The 17,959-nt window shown below is 54.7% G+C and overlaps 1 protein-coding gene across 13 annotated transcripts in view; it reads left to right on the top strand.

Annotated features, from left to right (window-relative positions):
• Positions 1 to 17,959, top strand: part of TCF3 (transcription factor 3) — a 39,774-nt gene that overhangs the window by 11,362 nt on the left and 10,453 nt on the right. For 11 of the 13 annotated variants that reach the window (XM_074337458.1, XM_074337463.1, XM_074337461.1 and 8 more), the window contains exons 4-16: positions 7,893 to 7,966; positions 8,210 to 8,288; positions 10,857 to 10,924; positions 12,077 to 12,206; positions 13,135 to 13,184; positions 14,443 to 14,545; positions 14,621 to 14,787; positions 14,894 to 15,023; positions 15,414 to 15,472; positions 15,580 to 15,658; positions 16,482 to 16,555; positions 16,946 to 17,107; positions 17,182 to 17,305. In XM_074337458.1, the coding sequence (XP_074193559.1) occupies positions 7,893 to 7,966; positions 8,210 to 8,288; positions 10,857 to 10,924; positions 12,077 to 12,206; positions 13,135 to 13,184; positions 14,443 to 14,545; positions 14,621 to 14,787; positions 14,894 to 15,023; positions 15,414 to 15,472; positions 15,580 to 15,658; positions 16,482 to 16,555; positions 16,946 to 17,107; positions 17,182 to 17,305 (1,299 nt within the window). The remainder of the gene's footprint in view (positions 1 to 7,892; positions 7,967 to 8,209; positions 8,289 to 10,856; positions 10,925 to 12,076; positions 12,207 to 13,134; positions 13,185 to 14,442; positions 14,546 to 14,620; positions 14,788 to 14,893; positions 15,024 to 15,413; positions 15,473 to 15,579; positions 15,659 to 16,481; positions 16,556 to 16,945; positions 17,108 to 17,181; positions 17,306 to 17,959) is intronic. The other 2 variants (XM_074337462.1, XM_074337459.1) reach the window with 1 other exon arrangement.

Raw genomic sequence — 17,959 nt, 5'->3', positions numbered from 1 at the left:
CCTTGCTATCTGTTAACTACCCAGTGTTAATTACTGGGGCATTACAGTGTTTTTGTAGTCCTGTCTCAGTTATTCTTTTTCAGGTTTTTTTCCCTGTATTTTTCAGAGATGCTAATTCTTTTCCATGATCTTTAGAATAATTAGGTCATGTCTCTTCTCCTCATTCCCCACCCCCACATCACCCCCACAAAAAAAACCTGTTGGGATTTTGATAGTATATTAAATTCATAGGTAAGTTTGGGAAGAACCTTTTTTTTTTTTTTTTTTTTAAGTAGTGAAAGAACAGTTTATTAGAAGAAAAAGTACACTCCAAATAGTTTGGAGCTGGCCCCAAGCAAAGGTAAGGCTCAAGAGGGGCCCCATTTGTCTTTAAAATACTGCATTTTCCCACTATAAGAACCTGGTATCCTTTCCATTTGTTTTCTTTTTGACTCTTAGTTTTTAAGATAAACTTTGAAAATTGAAGTATAAGGCACTTAGGTCATTTTGTAGTTTTTTAAAAAATTTGATCATGTACTTTTCTGTTGAGGGTTATTTCTAAGTATTTTTGTGCTGTGGTTCTAGATCATTTTCGTCATGTTTTTCACCTGGTTGCCTCCTGCCAACCCTTAATTGTTTGCATTTTCCTCTGGGTTCACTTTTCCAGGTCAACTATCCTCAGACACCTAGCCGCCCCCTTTCCACCACAGCTGCCATGTCCGTTTCCTCATCGACTTATGTTTGTAGAACCACACAGTCCCTGCTGTTTTTCTTGTCAGCAGGACCAAGCCTGACACTGGCTGTCAATTCAAGATAGATCTGTCTGTTTATGTTAAGGGTGTTTCCTTCCAGTCCTATATGACCATCCACAACAAATGTCTCAGAATGGCCCCTGGTTTTCCTCCTTCACCGTGTTGGGATTTTGTCCATTAATGGTTTTTGTCACCCCAAATGCTTCTTGAATTTCAGATATGGTCTGTGTCCTTTATTATTGTGTTTCCCCGAAAATAAGCCCCAGTTAAGATCGTCAGCCAGACAGACGCATTTAATACGTTATGACAATGTTCCAGAAGAAGGTGACATGACTGTATTTGAATAAATGTAGATTGTTGTACATGAAAAAATAAGACATCCCCTGAAAATACGCCCTAATGCATCGTTTGGAGCAAAAATTCATGTAAGACCCGGTCTTATTTTCAGGGAAGTACAGTATAAGACCCTATCTTATTTTGGGTGGAACACGATATATTAGCTAGACCTACTTTGCATTTTGCCTGTGTTCCTATGTAGTGTCGGGCTGTGGCTTCCTTAGGCACTGCTGTGTTTCTGAATCAGTTTCTCTGTAACAGTCACCAACAAGTGGGACCCTGTACCTTGGTGTGTGGAGACCCAGCCCCTCCCCGTGTGCACCTGATACTTCCTGGAGTTTCCTCATTTTCTCATACGATTGGCCTGTCAAGATTTCATCCACTCCTCTTGTCGGTTTTAGCATTTCTTTAGGAAAAAAATCCATCCACTTCAGGCACACTTAACAATGGCTAACATTGCATTCTTTCATAACGGATACAGTCACTTGTCCTTGTGTCAGGAAATGGCATCTGTGTCTCTGTCCTAAATCTACGTGGCTTTTCTTTTTGCTCTTTTGTTCTTGATTCAGCTGCTTCATGCCTTATCTGTTTTTGATCTTTGTTCATTGCTGAGTTGATATTTATCAGTCAACTGCTCTTCTTTTCTCTCTTCCATCTTAATTCTCTTTTTAAAGTTTTCATTTTTATTTTTTTTACCTTCTTTCTTGTATAGTGACCTGTGTCCAGGGTTACCCATTCCCCAATGAAGACCACTTCAGCCACACGCCATTGGTTTCAACAATGTGTATTTGCCTTACGGTTTTAGGGATACTTGATCATTAAAAACATTTTTTTTTCCTCATTGAATCATTATTTTGGAGATTCCTGATTTCCTGGTTGGAACTGGACAATTTATCTCTGGCCTGGCACATTTCTAGGTCGCCATTGCAGAATCGATGCAGCGTGGGCAGCTGCTCCTGTCCAGGCAATACAGAGCATTCTGCTCTCACTTGGTTGTTCTTCATGAACACTTGAGGGACATTTGGACATGGAGCTGTGAGGTCTGCATTCCCGCCTGGCCATGTTTGGATCTTCAGTCTGTTGAATATCAAGGACCAAGCACCCTGTTTGCCCCCTCATGTTTGTGGGTCTCTGAGTGTCCCTGGCTTCTGCTTATTGCATGCGGGGTTATTGGTACGTGAAACTGGTCGCTGGGGCTTTCTTTGTGGGTCGAGCACTTGCCTCTTGAATTCAGACTTTTATATAAATGTTACAACCCCTCCTTTGCATTTCATTCCTTGGTTTGTTTTTGTGATTTCGATTCTTTCTCGTCTTCCTGAGTTCCAGAATATCTCCTGTTGGTGCCGTTGTTTTCTAGTAATTAACTGTGAGGCTTACATTTCAGCCTCGCTCCATACACTGGTGTCCGGTTTTTCTGTCTTCACACTCCCTCCTGTACTTGTGTGTGTCTGGCCTGTGTTTCTGGAGTTGTCTTTGGAAGGTCTGTGCTGGTTGGCAGCTCACTGGAGGTTATTTTCATGGCTTTAAAGAACGTGTTTAAACCATTTCTGGCTCTTCCTACCCCACAAGCGAAGTCACGTCTCCCTCCTGCAGGCAAGCAGAGAAATGAGCCTCTGCATTTCTTCTCCTGCCCTGATATTTGGTATAAATTAAAGGGCCACTTTTAACAACATTGTCTTTGTTGGCAGTTGTATATATTTGTATTCTGCCGGAAACAGTTGGGGAAATGGAACAGAAACGGAAATAGTCGGGAAATGTGTGTCAATGTTGTATCCTGCCCCTTATTAGGAGGCCTTGAGCAAATGACTAAGCTTCATTGAGCCTCGGGGCCTCATCTGTCAAATGGGGATGTTCGCAGCCATTGCAAGGATTCAGTGGAGAAACCATGAAAAGTGCTGAGAGCATGGCACCTGCAGGTTCCAGTCCCATTCTTGGTGCAATGGTGTCTTCACTTCAGGGCTAAATGAGGCCACCCTCCCGACTCACATGTCCATGTTTGCTCCCTCCCAGTCTGGAGTGTTTCTTCAGAGGATGATTTCCAGCAAGGGGACAGGGTGCTCTTTTCACATGTGACGCTTGGGTGTAGAATCCCTGGGCCATCCCCTTTCCTACCTCCACCCGTGCCCAGTCTTATGCCGCTGTCCACATGTGATACTCAGTAAACGGGCATACGTTTATTTAAACTTTCTGTGCTTTTTCATTCGTTTTGGGGGTTGCTGGTGAGCTCTTGTGGTCTGCAGCTCAGAAATACTTGGTGAGCTATGTCTTCCACTCCAGTCTGGGATTTTTTTTCCTGTTCTCTGCAGAGGTGCTGGCTTTCTAATGTTGGGTCTCACTTATGTCGATCGTCTCAGAATCCCTTCCTTCTCTGCGTTTGGGGGCATTTCCAGAACTTGCCCTCCTCATTGATAATCTTTGATACACTTTTCAGCGTTCGCTGCCTCTGGTGCTGCTTTTAAAATTGGTGATAAAAATCTGAATTTGTTGCATGAACTTCTTTTCTTAGTTTTTCCCGCTTCTTCCCTTTTTCTCTCTGAAATCTCATCTTTTTTCCAAAGAATCTATATGTTCTGTAATTTCCTTCCGGGTGTATGGTGGTTGTTGTCTTAGACATACTTGTGTTTCCTGGGATAAATCCTGAATCCATTAGCTTGATCCATTTCTTCTGTTCTGTGCTTGTTTCCCTCTCGTGTCTGCTTCTTGCATGGAGGTCATAGGTTGGCCTTTGCGCTCATATTGGAGTGGGGGTACAGATTCTCCTGTCCCCACACTTGGATACCACATGGTTCCCTCTGGAGACTGGAGCAGAAGGGGGTCTTTCTGTTATCACTTTGGTCATCGATCTGAAATTTACAGGAAGAAGGGTGGGGCAACTTCTGCAGCTGAGGGACCCCGTTTCTCTGTGAATTACTTTGTATTTGTGGGGACCCTCTCAATCTGAGGGCCAGCTCTGCCTACCAGGAAAGCCCTGGGTTGGGTGTTGCCACCCTAGGGGTTCAGGAGAGGTTAAATTGGAACAGAGCCCCAGTTGGGACCCCCTGCTCTTAGAAAGGGTGGGGTATGGCCTCCTCTCACTTCCTCTGCAGCCTCAGATCTGCTTGTCAGGCAGCTTGCGGCCCTGTCTTCCCATCCCTCACTTTCAGGGGCACGTACGATGTTATAAACAGGGCTGATGATGAAATGGTTGAAATACAAATGATGAGTGCATCTGGGTTTCAGACACATCCTGGCACTTCCAGCAGCTTTCTCTCAAGTCTGAAATGATACGAAAATTAAAAACTTGCCCAAAGAGATCACAAGAAGAGACCCCAGCACTGGTGGGAGCCCTCAGCCCCACCTGAGGAAGGGCTGACCCCCAAATTCCAACCAGCGTTTATCTCATTCACCCCCGCCACCCTTGTGAGACTCCAGTCGCCATAGTGCCAGACCCAGGCAGGGCGGCTGAATGGTCACCATTCGGTTTCTTGGAGATTTTCATTTTAAGGGAAAAGCTGGAGGGAGAGCTGACAGGCTGGGAGTCGCATCAGCCACCTGATAAAACAAGGAGAAAACGTTTGCAGGAGCGCTGGCCGAATAGTTGCTTAAGGCTTTGTTGTTAATTTCTCAGATGTGATCATCGTCTGTGGTGGTTACTTTTGTTATTGTTGTCACTATTTTAGTCTTTATCTTTTGGGGCTGTGCTAGCCAGTATAAGCAGCTCCTACCCACACAGGGCAATCTAAATGTGCATCGATTAAAATCACGTAGAACGGGAAGTTCTTTTGCAGCCATATGGCTACCTTCTGGGACACACTGTGATGGTTGGAGGCAGGTTAAGTTACTTGTGGGTGCGATGAAGACATAGAAAACAATGGAGGCCATTTGGGGAGGCCATGTCTGTTCAGGTGACACGGGTTGCAGAGAAGGTCCCGGGCTAGGAGGGGATACGTGACTTCCCTGAAGGGGGATGACGAACCAGCAGGTGTGGGGACCACCAGGACAGCTGGGCAGAAGGAGGGGCAGAAAAGAGGTAAGGGAGAAGCCTAGTCTCTGCTCTGAGGGCAACTGTGAGCCATGGAAGGAGTTGGAGGGAGGAGAGTCAGGTTTTGCTTCTGAAAGCTCTGTAGGGCTGCTTGGGGTGGAGTATGGGCGAGGACCCTGCTGTAGGGATGCAGCCAGCCGGTCTGGGAGCAGAGGCCAGGTGGGGTGGGCTGTGAGGGAAGGAGAGGGGGTCGACGCTTGAGTGAGGGGGCGCTTAATTACAGAGATGGGCTGCAGGATGAAGACCCCAGGCTGGGCTAACGACCACCTGGTTGTACTGGCAGAGTTTTGGGGTGGGGAAGGTGGACAGGGCTGTGCCTGGGGCCCCGTGAAAGCCTGGGCTTTGCCTGTCCCACATGATAACCCTGCTCCTGGTACTAGATTCTGATAGTTGGGCTTCTTTACACAGAGGAACCGGCTTCTGGAATCTTCACCACACCAAGGTCAGCTGACCTTCTCCATGAAGGGCCAGGTGGCCTGTACTCTGCTGCTACAGCAAAAGCTGCCGTAGGCAGTACAGGACGAATGGGCGTGGCTGTGTGCCAATAGAACTTTATTTATAAAGGCAGGTGGGGCCAGACTTGGTCCGAGGGCCCTGGTTTGCTGACCCTGCTCCAGAGAAATCCAGCACAGGACATGGGCCACCCGGTCTCAGCATGTGTCCACTGAGCACTTTTCAGAGCCCACTCCCCCAGTTTATCAGGCAAGGGCCAGCCCTCAGTTATGGTGAGGTGACTCAGCTTGGGGTGCCAACTGTGCCGCCTGCTCTGCAGTGGTTCTTGTCATCCTCACAGCAACCTGGGGGAGTGGGCAGCACCCCTGGCGTTGCCCCCATTTCCTATGCCCTCTGCTCCTCCAAGTGTCCCTCTTTGCAAGGCAGGCAGGCTGGATCTGAGCAGTTTTTCCCAGGCGCCCCCACCAGCGTGTCACTTCTAGCATTTTAAAAAAAGAAATCATAAAAAAAATGACACTCTGACAGCAATGTCTTATTCTATTCATACATTTTAATTAGAACATGAACAAGGGATGTTATGTTATAAATATTCATGGCCAGGTTATTAAAATGCATAATTAATTGGTGGGGGCGTTAATTGTATTAATGGGAGTGGGACTGTTGCTATTTTTGTCATTCTAGAAGGGAGGATGGGGGCTGGCTGAGGGATTTTTTTCCCCGAAACGACAGAGCAGCACCCTGTTGCCTCTGCCAGGCACTCATGGAACCCATATGTGGGGAGTCCCTGAGCCCCACGAGCCCCCTTCACTACTGCCAGGCCTTCATGGGGTGCGGGCTGCTCCGTGGGGGAGAAGACAACAGACAAGTGCACATAGAGGGAAACTGACGCTCTGGGGGTGCTGGCGCTTTGCCCAAGGTCACCCCAACCTCACTGGCTGCTGTCCTCTTAGGAGCCCAAGTGGGAGTCCAGGACCTTGGGGTATAGAAATCCCAAATCTGGCAGCAAATGCCAGATGGATTCCTGGAAACCATGGGAGCCCCTTGCCAGGTCCCCCACCCGCCGAGGCAGCCCTCCAGCTTCCTGCTGTAATCACATTGGAAATTTTTGATTAGAAAACAAAATCTAAATGAGATGTATGAATATTCATCAGGCTTGGCGATTAATATGCATAATTATGCAAATTAGACACCAATTAAACACCAGTTTTCTGGGGTAATGATTAACACAAAGGCACCAAAATAGAAGGATGCAATTTGAAGGAAGTTTCTGGTGCACACGAGCAGGGGAGGGCGGGAGGCAGGGTTTAGGATTTGGGCTGGGGTGCGTGGGATGGCCAGAGTGTAGTGTTCAAGGGTGGGTGGGAGCAGGGTTGTGCTCGTACATGTGGCCCCCTCTGCTCCATATCCCCCTCCAGCCTGGCTTAGGGAGCCTTTGGACTCACAGTGGGATGTGGACACCTCCAGTTCTGCCAAGTAGGTCCTGTTAATAACCCCATTTACAGAGGAGGGAAATGGAGACACCAAGAAGGAAGGGCCTGAGACTGCTCCCCTTCTGCTTGTCTAGGTTGTGTGCTCTCTGACTCCTGATGGATGGGGTTGGAGCCCCTGCCTAGGAAGGATGTAGGCACTGGCTGCCTCCCCTGGGGGGGAAGATTGAGTCCTGGGTGGGTGCCTGGTGCCTGGGAGAGTGTCTGGGGAGATAAGGGCCCCACCCTGACTGACTCTTGAGACGAAGGTCCTCTCCCCAAGCTGGACTCCCAGCCCAGCAGGCAGGTGGCAGGAGCCCCAGTTTGCTCCTCACTGGGATTGGGTTCCACCCTGGAGGAGCCGCCAGCCTGTGCCTGGTGGGTAGTCAGTGGCAGCTGCCACTGTTATTTCAACAAAGGGACAGTCTCGCCTCTCATGTTGGCAGGGCTAGATAGGCAGGGGGAGACTCCAATTTTCCTGAGATCAGAGCGGCTTACGCATCCTATTTGCTGATGTCCTCATGAGTCTTTCTCACGGGGTCAGGAGTGATGGGGCACAGAGATCCCATCGCCATATGGTCAGGGCAGGGCCCGAGGATGGGGCCTGGGGCTGGGGGAAGGAGACTTGGTGTTCATGAGGGCTCTGCCTATGGCGGCCATGGTGGGTAGGGCTTTGATGGATAGGCAGGAGTTTGCCAGCAGTGATAGCTCGTGGAATTTTTTGAGCCACCGACCTGGAATTGTGCTAAGTGCCAGGGTGTCTGGGGCACTTGCTGAGGAAGGGCCCAGAAAGCCTGCTAAATGGAGGAAGGACCATCTGAAGTCGTAAGGCGCGGTGATATAGAGCTGGGTGGGGTGAGGTTACTCTCTCTCTTCTGCCCGCAGGTCTGGAGGAGCGGCCCAGCTCAGGCTCCTGGGGCAGTGGCGACCAGAATAGCTCCTCCTTCGACCCCAGCCGGGTGAGGAGCCCTGTGGGGCCTGAGACCCTGAGTTTCCCTTTTCCGGGGGAGGGGGACATACGAGGAAACTGAGGCTCGGGGGGGAAGTCGGACGCCAGCCTGGTCTGCAGGGACTTTGGACTCAGAGATGTGGGTTTGAGTCCTGCCTCGGGTACTTACGAGCATGCCTGCCTCCTAAGCCTGTTTCCCCAGCTTTAAAACTGGGTGCCCTGTCACCCCTCACCCCCACCCATCTCTCTGCAGACCTACGGTGAAGGCAGCCACTTCACTGAGTCCCACAGCAGCCTCTCTTCATCCACATTCCTGGGACCTGGACTTGGAGGTGAGTGTCCACAAGGCATGGCCCTTCTCCCCAAACCCGCATGGGGGTGCCCAGGGCGTGGTCAGCGCACTCAGAGTACCAGCGCTTCCAGGATGTTTGCCCAGAACAGAGGGTACAGGCAGACACAGCCTGGACCCCCCTCCACAGGTCATTAGTGGCTGGCCATGTCCTCACCAGGAAGTGGACGTGGCTGTCCTGGTGACTTGGAGGCAGTTTGAGCCCGCTGGCCCTTCCAGGGCTGGCCTGCCCTCCATGACCACGAGGATCAGGACTCAGCCAGCCTGAGCTCCAGTCTATCCCACTGGGCCACTGGCGAGGCTGGCCCCCCTTGAGCCTCGGTTTCCCCACCCGTGAGACAGGGATGCTCACAGAAACTTTCATGTAGTAGGTGGTGAGGCCTTCCCCAATGTTCCAGGCCCTGCACCCCCACCTTGTAGAGGGTCAGACAGGCTCAGCAGAAAGGGACATGTCAGGGATGTGGGACTGGTCAGGGTCCGCCCAGCGCTCTGTCCTCAGGGGCTGGACTGATGTCCTGTGTGCTGTCCTCTCACCAGGAGATGGAGGGACAAAGGCAACGAGCCCTGTCCCGCCCACACACAGTTTTGAGGGAGCCTCGAGGCGATTGGAAAGCTGGCGTCTCGGGGTCGGGAGGAGGACCCCCGACCCCTGAGACAGGACGCCCTTCCACGTGAAAGCTGGGCAGAATCGGATTATAGAAGTGCCATCGTTCATAGTTTATAGGCTAAGGTGGCTGCTGGGGGAGTAGATGTGTGAACTGTGGGACCCTTGGTATGACTAACCGGTGGGGAAACTGAGTCTGGAGACCTTTGTGCTGAACCCTGAGGGGACACGCCTGCAAGACCCTACAGGCTGGGCCCAGGACTGGGCACACAGTAGGGCTGGACAGGTGAGTATGGCCCGAGAGGAATAGCATGAGGGGGTGGAGGGGCAGTGTCCACGCACCCGCTGCATAGCAGGAGTCTGCCTCCATTTCCCAGGGCAGGAGGTGAGGCCTGGCCTCCATAGCCCAGGGTGGCCTCTGCACCTGCAGCTGTTCCGCTCTGCTGTTCCTTCCTCCCGCCTCTTCCTGGCATAGGCAGTTCCCACGCTGGGCCTGGTCAGCAGGGCCCAGAGCCAGCTGTGTCCCACACAGCCACATCTCCTGTGGCCAGGGAGTTCAGGCCAAGCCGGGTAGGGAGGTAGGTGCACCCTCAGCCTCACTGTGCCTGTTTCTCATCCATGGACCAGGCTGGACAGGGTTGGTGGTGGGTGGTGAGGGCACTGCTCCCTGGCAGGTGAAGCCAGTCTGTTCCCATGCGGTTTCCAGCCCGTTCTGGCTCCTTATACGCCCCTGGTGGTTTTATTCTCTGCTGTTTGTCCCCATGCCCTGATGTGAGGGTCCAGCACATGGATTAGGCACCTGATGTACCCACGGGGCTCCCCTCCCAGCACCTCAGCATCCTCTCCTTGCCCTCCTCACCCTGCCCCTTGGCAAACCCGTATTTGCTGCCAGCTGGGCCTAAACCATGGCAGCCCCATCTTGCACGGAAGGCCAAGAGTCTGGGAGGTGAAGCTGCTTCCCCAGGTGGAGCCCAGAGCCCTGGCTGGGCCAGCCAGCTTTCCTCCCACACCCTCCACCCCCCTGGGAGAAAGCATTCGCGTCACCATCTGTTAACTCAGTGGACAGAAGACAAGGCCCCTCTAGTCTTCAGGCCTTGCTTTGCTCATCCCTAAAAGGGCCCAGCATCACCTGCCCTGTGGGGTACCTCTCCCTGTCCCTGTCAACTAGCTCCAGGAGTCTAGTTGAAATTGTTGTGCTTTTAATATAAAGAAAATGAGATTTTTTTTCTCTTCTGAGTTGGTGAGTAATTCAAGTTACTGGATCAAGTGTTATGATTCCTTGCTCATGTTGAGGTTGGTGCCAGTCTAAGCCAGAAACAGACATAAATGGCTCAGTTACTGACTGATCCAGGGCACCTGCTTCAGTCAAGGCTGGGTCCAGGCGTCTGCAGTGGCAGGAGTCATCCACACTGGTGGCTGTTAGACAGGCTGTGTCCCCACAGCTCAGGCGTCACCTGCCCACAGAGGGGACGGGCCCCTTCTCACCAAGTCCACAGGGACACCACATTGTAGTTCATGAGCTAAACCCTGGTTGGGGCCTGGGCACCGAACCTCACAGACCCCAGGGACCACCACCCACTTCAGGCTATCCCCTGGGAGCCCAGCACCCTGGGGAGTCAGTAGTACCTCACTACCTTGAATGGAGGAAGGGAGACTCAGGAAGGGCAGGGGGTACTGAACTTGGTGCTGGCCCACCTCAGGGACGGGACATGGTGGGGGGGGCCCTGGTGGATTTGCAGAAGCCCCTGTGGGTCACTGGGAAGGTGTCTGGCCAGACCCCCGCTTGTCCGCCAGGCCAATGGGGAGATCAGTATCCCACTGCGGTCCTCTCCGTGTGGTACTCTTAGGGAACACCTGCTGTATGTAGGTATGTGCCAGCGCGGGGTCGCCTCCTTGGGACATGTCCTTCCTGGGGTCAGCTGAGTGACCCTCTTTTCTCCTGTGCAGGCAAGGGCAGTGAGCGGAGTGCTTACACCACCTTTGGCAGAGATGCAGGTGTTGGTGGCTTGACTCAGGTAAGGCCATGTCTTTGGGGTGCGGGCGGCCAGGACCCATTGGCACCCAGCAGTCTGCAGAACCCAGAGAGTGGGCTGGGTGGGACCCCCATTTCCAGACTCGAGGGGTATCGTAGTGGGGACTGGCCCGGGGTTGGAGGACTCAGTGGCGGCTGCAGTCATCTCTACCATTGCCCCTTTCCCACCCACCTTTTAAAATTTTAAACAAATTGGTCACAATTTCCTCCTGACCTGTGGAAGGGTTCCTGGCTGATCTGAGTGCTGGTCACTTTCAGCAGCAGCTAAACTAGGACCAGGCCAGGCTGGGGTGGCCAGGAGTGGACGGGGCGGGGCAGAGGCAGGGGAAGCCATGGCCCCCCAACATTGGGGCCAATTTGCACAGGTGGAGGGGCTCAGAGAGACATCTGCACACCCCTGAGTGCAGAGAAAGAAACTGAGGCCAGCCCCGCCCCACACGCCCCTCGCCCATGTGAAACTCACCCATGCCTGCTCCAGCTGTGAGGCCCACAGGGCAACTGACCAGCCACAGTGGTCCCATGTGGCCTCCTGTCCTGCTCACCCCTTGGGCATCCTCCCCCACCCCCGCCCGAGGGTTTTATTCCTGTCCCCACCACCATCTGTAGATTCTCAGGTGCAGCTAGACCTTGTGTCAGGTGGTGTCGCCTCTGCATATGAAGCCTGTTGAGCGCCAACTGGGTACCAGGCCCTGTGCCAAGGCAGAGCTCACCTGGCCTCCATCAGTCTCCACCATACCCCCTGAGCCGACATACCTGTTTTACTGATGGAAAGGGCCAGGTGTAGAGCTGCCACTCCCATGAGGCCTTGAACCCCCATCGCTTATGCTCCTTAAGGAAGAAAGCCCCTTTCAAACTAATTATGCAAAATTAAACCATCTGCTTTAACAAAACAAAGACACCCACAAACTGAAACAGTGAGATTTCACTGCCTCCCAGATGCACATGTTTGCACGTTCTGCATCCCTTTAGGCTTGCTGGCAACGGTTTTTCTCATGAGAGTAGCACTGCTGTGTATGGTTCATGGGTGACGTGTCAGGAGAGAAACGTCCTGAGCAGGGGTCACTGTCACCCCTTAGCTGGGCTGTGACTGGGCACCAGGCCAGCCCCTGGTGATGACCTCCCTTCCCATCCCCAGGCTGGGTTCCTGCCCGGTGATTTGGCCCTCAGCAGCCCTGGGCCACTGTCCCCCTCTGGCGTCAAGGGCGGGTCCCAGTATTACTCCTACCCTGGCCATGCTCGGCGGAGAGCCGCAGACAGCAGCCTGGGTGAGTAGGGCAGCCTGTGGGTCTCAAGGGTGGGGAGAGGGAGGGCCCCACTGTGTGCCTACCAGGTCCTGGCTGGACTGGGAGCTCAGGCATTGGGGAGATGGGTGGTGAGCCAGGAAAGAAGCAGTCAACTCTGGTCATTCATAGAGGTTCTGTCCTCTCAAATCCGCACTCAGTCCCTGCTTCTGGGGAAGCACACGGGTAGGTTCGTAGGTTCTTGCCTGCCTCTGGTCATCACCGATCAACACATAACCTCGTGTCAGGTGTGTTCCTGTCTGTATACCTTATTTCACATATATCGTTCATTCATTGACACGGAACTCACCAGTGGTGCTATAACTGGGGCCTGAATGTAGCTGGTCTGGCACATCAAATCACAATATTCGTACTCAGGACCACGAGCCAGCACTACGGCACCATGTGTGGGGGCTGTTTTAAACAGCAAAGCCACCCACAAAAAGCATGAAAATCAGGGCTCTTGATAGACTGACAAAAGGACCCTGGTCTGTAGCGGAGTTGGTACTTGTTCCTCTTCAGTGTACACGTGTGCAGACTCAGGGTTCCACTCTGTACTGCAAGTATGATTTGAGGGGACCAGTTCTCAGCAGATTTGCAAGTCAGGGACCTGTGCATAAGGGGATGGACTGTGGGAGTTGGGGTTGGGGCGGCAGGGGGTGCTTTGGAGCAGGGACCCAGCTCAAGTATCCGCTGATTGCCCACTTCCAGACTCCGCTGCAGATCCCCCCATGATTCTGGCACTTGGTCAGACCCTTGCACACGGACCTGAGCCCTTGTTTAAGTAGTTTTATTAAAAGGGAAGCTCAAGGGCCTCATCTCCAAGGTGTAGGGCAGGCATGTCCCTGGGCCCTGAAGGGCCCCCGGGTGTCCCTTGCTGTGTAGGGTGGCTCACTCCTCTTGCTCCTAACAGACACGCAGCCCAAGAAGGTCCGGAAGGTGCCGCCGGGTCTCCCGTCCTCGGTGAGTCATGAGATCAAGTGGGGACCCCACAGACCACATGTCCCTCGTGCTCTGCAAGCTCAGGGTTCATTCCCCTCCCCGCTGGAGGCCACACAGCACATCAGTGGGGGCACTGGGCTACATGTGCTGCTGCCGCTGGGAACACATGTGGGTCCACGTGGCTTCCTAAGCATGGGCAGGCCCCTTCTGGGTTCTGGGTCGCAGCCCCGCTAGACTGGCCAGTTAGCCGGAGTCTTGCTCGAGGCCTCACTCTGCCCGCTTCTGAGGGAGCTGAGGAGGTTCTGGGGTCTAGCCTTGATCGTCCCTCCTGCGTTAAGAGAAGGTTGTGTCCTGTGGCACCTTAGAAAGGGGTATGAGTAGGGGTCCTGGGAGTGGGAGCAGACAGGGGCACCCTGGGGCTAGTTTAGAGGGTCCCTACCCTCACCCGGTCCACCCAGGTTCGAGCCACCTTCTGTCCCTACCCCAGCAGATGGTGCTGGGCCATCTGCAATTTAATCATGGGGAAAACGCAATTTGCCTGTTGCCTCCACTTGGTTCCTGTGCAGCCTCCAGGAGTCCCTGGGCCCACGGCTCAGGCAGATTCCCCTGCAAGCTGACCCAGACCACTCCAGGACCCGACCAAAACTCCGGGTTAGCAACAGAGATTGACATTCCGTAGCCAGGAGGTGCAGTCAGGCTCAGGCTGTCTTAAAGACTTGACTCTTGATGTCATTGTCTTCCCATTTTCCTCACCTGACTGCCCCCCCCCCACCCCACTTCCGTGGAGCTGAGAGCTCCCTAGGCCCACCTCATCCCACCAGTCCCACCAGCACACTGTTCCAGTGCTGGGGCAGACATTACTAGTTGATCCCAGCACTTTTCTCCTGTGTTCTGCCTCAGTTCCAGGCAGTGCCAGCCGATCAGAGTTGGCACTGATCCTGGAAGCCCTTTGCTGTCTCTCTGCTCTGAGGCAGTCTGGGTGGAATGTCAGTCCAGGGCCCTGCCTCTGAAGCCCCTGGGTTTTATGTGATCAGGGCTGGGGCCAAGGGAGGTTCCAGCGCTAGGGGAACAAGGAAGAAGGAAGGGCTGGGGGCATTGCAACTGGGCTTTACTTTGATGGATCAACAGGAGTTTGCAGGGTTAAGGAGGGAAAAGGAATTCTGGGCAGGAGGGAAGTGGGTGGTGGGGTTAGCTGCTTATCCAGGTGGAGGACAGTACTGGGGATGGGGGATATGTTAGTCCTGTTCCTCCTCGACCACGCCTACCTACCCGCCCACAGGTGTACCCACCCAGCTCAAGTGATGATTACAGCAGGGACACCACTCCCTATCCATCTGCCAAGACCCCCATCAGCGCCTACCCGTCCACCTTCTACATGGCGGGTAGGTATATGGGGGCTTGCCTGGGATGGCTGGCAATCCCTCTGTCCTCTCACCTCACTGTGCCCCTCTCTGCAGATGGCAGCCTGCACCCCTCAGCAGAACTCTGGAGTCCCCCGGGGCAGGCGGGCTTTGGGCCCATGCTGGGTGGGGGCTCATCCCCCCTGCCCCTCCCGCCAGGCAGCGGTAGCACTGTGGGCAGCGGCAGTGGTGGCTTTGGTGGCCTTCACCAGCACGAGCGCATGGTAGGCCCCTCAGGGTGGTGTGGGGATGTGCATGTGGGTAGCCCTGGTGTGATCCCCTCTGACTCCATCTGACCCCCGTTTGCTCTCTGACCCTGTCCCACCACAGGGCTACCCACTGCACAGCTCAGAAGTGAATGGTGGGCTCCCAGCCGTGTCCACCTTCTCAGCCCCCACAGGCGCCTATGGCAGTGTTGCCAGCCACACGCCCCCTGTCAGCGGGGCTGACAACCTCATGGGTATGGCCCCCGACCCCACCCCAGATGCAGCCCTTGTTATTAGCACCCTCCCTCTCTGGGGCGCACCATCCACATCAGCTCAGACCCCTCAGCTTCATCACAGATGTGAAAATGGCTCTTTGAGGAGTGGGCTTCCCCACTTTACATCTGGGGAAAGTGAGGCTAAGAGGGAATGGCTTGCTCCTGGTCCCGTGGCCTCTGTGGAGGCAGGTGGTGAGATGTCAGGCAGAAACCAGACCAAAATCGGGCTGCCCAGTGCTGGGCTGGGACATCCGTGCCAGGCAGCTGGGCATAGAAGGGACCTCCCCATCAGTCCGGGCATCCAAGTCAAGCCCAGGTGCTGGGAGCACTGCATTCCCGAGGTTGGGTCTCACCTCTCTCCATCCACAGGCTCCCGAGGGACCACGGCTGGCAGCTCTGGGGACGCCCTCGGGAAGGCATTGGCCTCGGTGAGGCTCAGGGCCCGGGGGGTGGCAGGGACAGCTGGGCCAGTGACCAAGAGAGGCCAGCACCTGAGTGGCTGCCTGGTGGCCCTATATCCTCATTCCCATTGCAGATCTACTCACCGGATCATTCAAGCAATAACTTCTCATCCAGCCCCTCGACCCCCGTGGGTTCCCCCCAGGGCCTGGCAGGTCTGTGTGGGGTGCTGGGGGAGAGGGGGCTGTGTCTGGTGCCTCCAGCCTGGGGTGGGCCGGGAGGGGTCAGGCTGCATCATGGGTTAGGGAGCTGGACAGATCACCCGCCTTGGAGTTTGTTTTTCTGTGGGCATGCATGAAGGCTTCCTGGAGGAGGTGGTCTCTAAGCCAGGATTTTAGGTCACAGCATGGGCAAAAGCCAGAGGCAGAACCTAGCAGTTCGTACTGTGTGAGCATGAGGGGCAGGTGGGACCCAACAGAGCTAGAGCAGGGGCCTGAGACTCTTGCCCAGACTCCAGAACATGCGGGTGTTTGTGTTTGAACACCCCACAGATAAAAGGCACCAACTGTATGCCCTGTGCCAGCTCTCCCAAGGGGTCCAGGTCCTCTTGTCCCCTGCAAGAAGGCACCTGGGGATCAGCCAAGGGCGAGCAGGAATGAGAGCAGAGGTTTCTGGAAGGCCTCTGTGGTGCCCACAAGGCTAATAACCACTTCCCCTCTATGCTCCAGCCATCAGTGTGGCAGGACTGGGAGGGGCCAGCCTCTAGGGCACCTACTGTGTGCCTCTAAGCCAGCCACCTTCCCTGTGGTGGAGGGGCTGTGGATTCTGCAGATGGGGAAACAGGCTGGGAGATGTGAACCTACCCAGACCTGGCCAGGCTCACGGGTAGAACAGTTCTGCGGATGTGGGCGCCCTCGTGTGGCCAGCCCGGATATTACAGGCCGCTCTGCAGCTTCCCACCCTGGCCTTCCAAATTCCTCCCTCTCCAGGTCAGGCTGCACCAAGTCCCCCCATTCATGTGTCTCCTACCCTTTCCAGGGACGTCGCAGTGGCCCCGAGCAGGAGCCCCCGGTGCCTTATCGCCCAGCTATGATGGGGGTCTCCACAGCCTGGTGAGCTTCCTGTGTGGCTGGGGAGGATGCGCCCTGGTGCAAGCACCCTGGGGTGGGGGTGGGGGTGGGGGGGCAGGCACAGGGATGCCCGTTCCTGGGGCAGGGGAGGCAGCCATGGGACGACTTGGCATGACTGCTGTGGCCATGTTTCACGTGACTTTGAAACTGAGCTGCATAAGAGTCATTAGGTCTCGTGTGACCAGCAGAACTTGCAACAGGACAGATGCCCCATTGACAAGAATGAACTTTGTAGTTAATTTGCCAGGAGTAAGATCCAGCACTATTCCGTGGCTCTGTGGCCAGTGCAGGCACATGTTTTGAGCCAGGCCACATGGGACTGGGCAGGGTCCAGTGGTACAGGCCCCTCACCCTGTCCCCCCACGCCCGCAGCAGAACAAGATGGAAGACCACCTGGACGAGGCCATCCACGTGCTCCGCAGCCACGCTGTGGGCACTGCGGGTGATGTGCACGGGCTGCTGCCTGGCCACGGGACATTGGCCTCGGGCTTCACTGGCCCCATCATGCCACTGGGAGGGCGGCATGCCGGCCTGGTGAGTGCTGGGTGAGGGGCTGGGAGGGTGGTAGGAATCAGGACGGCCCTGACGAGCCCACTCCCCGTCCATAGGTTGGAGGCAGCCACTCGGAAGATGGCCTCTCAGGCAGTGGCAGCCTCCTGCACAACCACGTGGCCCTCCCTGGCCAGCCCAGTGCCCTCCCCGACCTCTCTCGGCCGCCCGACTCCTACAGTGGTAAGTCCCAGTGTCGTGCCTGGGCAAGGCGGCTGGCACCTCAGCGTCACCTGTGCCCTGCTTCCCTCTGTGGGGCCCGGTTACTGGGTGTCACTCCCCCTCTGGAAAACGGGGATGACAGAGGGCTTGTGACAGGGACTGAGAACAGCCAAGCTGCGCCAAGCATTTGCTCTCTGCTGGACTGGGGCTTGTGACTGTCCCACTTCCATTTCCAGGTGAGGAAATAGGCACAGGCACAGCAGGAACTGGGGAAGCGCTACCAGGCAGGTGCACAGGATCTCCCAGCAGGGGTGAGCTGGGCAGCTGCGGTCACTGGCAGAGGCACCTGGAGTCCCAGAGAGGCTGGCGAGGTCACTGGTCAGCTCCTTCTGGAAGGGAGACAGGATCCAGCTGTCTCTGGCTGCTCATTGGGGCAAGTGATGCTGTGGCCTTCAGGGCCCTGCCTTTATATTCACTCGTCCAACACTCGAGTGAATTGGGCTCATGCCCAGTGTGTACCTGGGGCTTCTCTAGGCTCTGGGGAATAAAATGGAATCCAACAGAGAATGGCCACCCTGGGGGTAAGGGATGGACAGGTGCGAAGGAGAAGGTGGGGAGGGGAAGGGCTGTAGGGGTGTTGTAGTTTCAAAGATAGTGGCGGTGGCAAGCTTGTGA

The sequence above is a fragment of the Rhinolophus sinicus genome, linkage group LG07, assembly GCF_036562045.2.
Source record: "Rhinolophus sinicus isolate RSC01 linkage group LG07, ASM3656204v1, whole genome shotgun sequence".
NCBI classification, from domain to species: Eukaryota; Metazoa; Chordata; class Mammalia; order Chiroptera; family Rhinolophidae; genus Rhinolophus; species Rhinolophus sinicus.
Note: the sequence above shows the minus strand (reverse complement) of the source record. Positions and strands in the feature narration are given on the sequence as shown.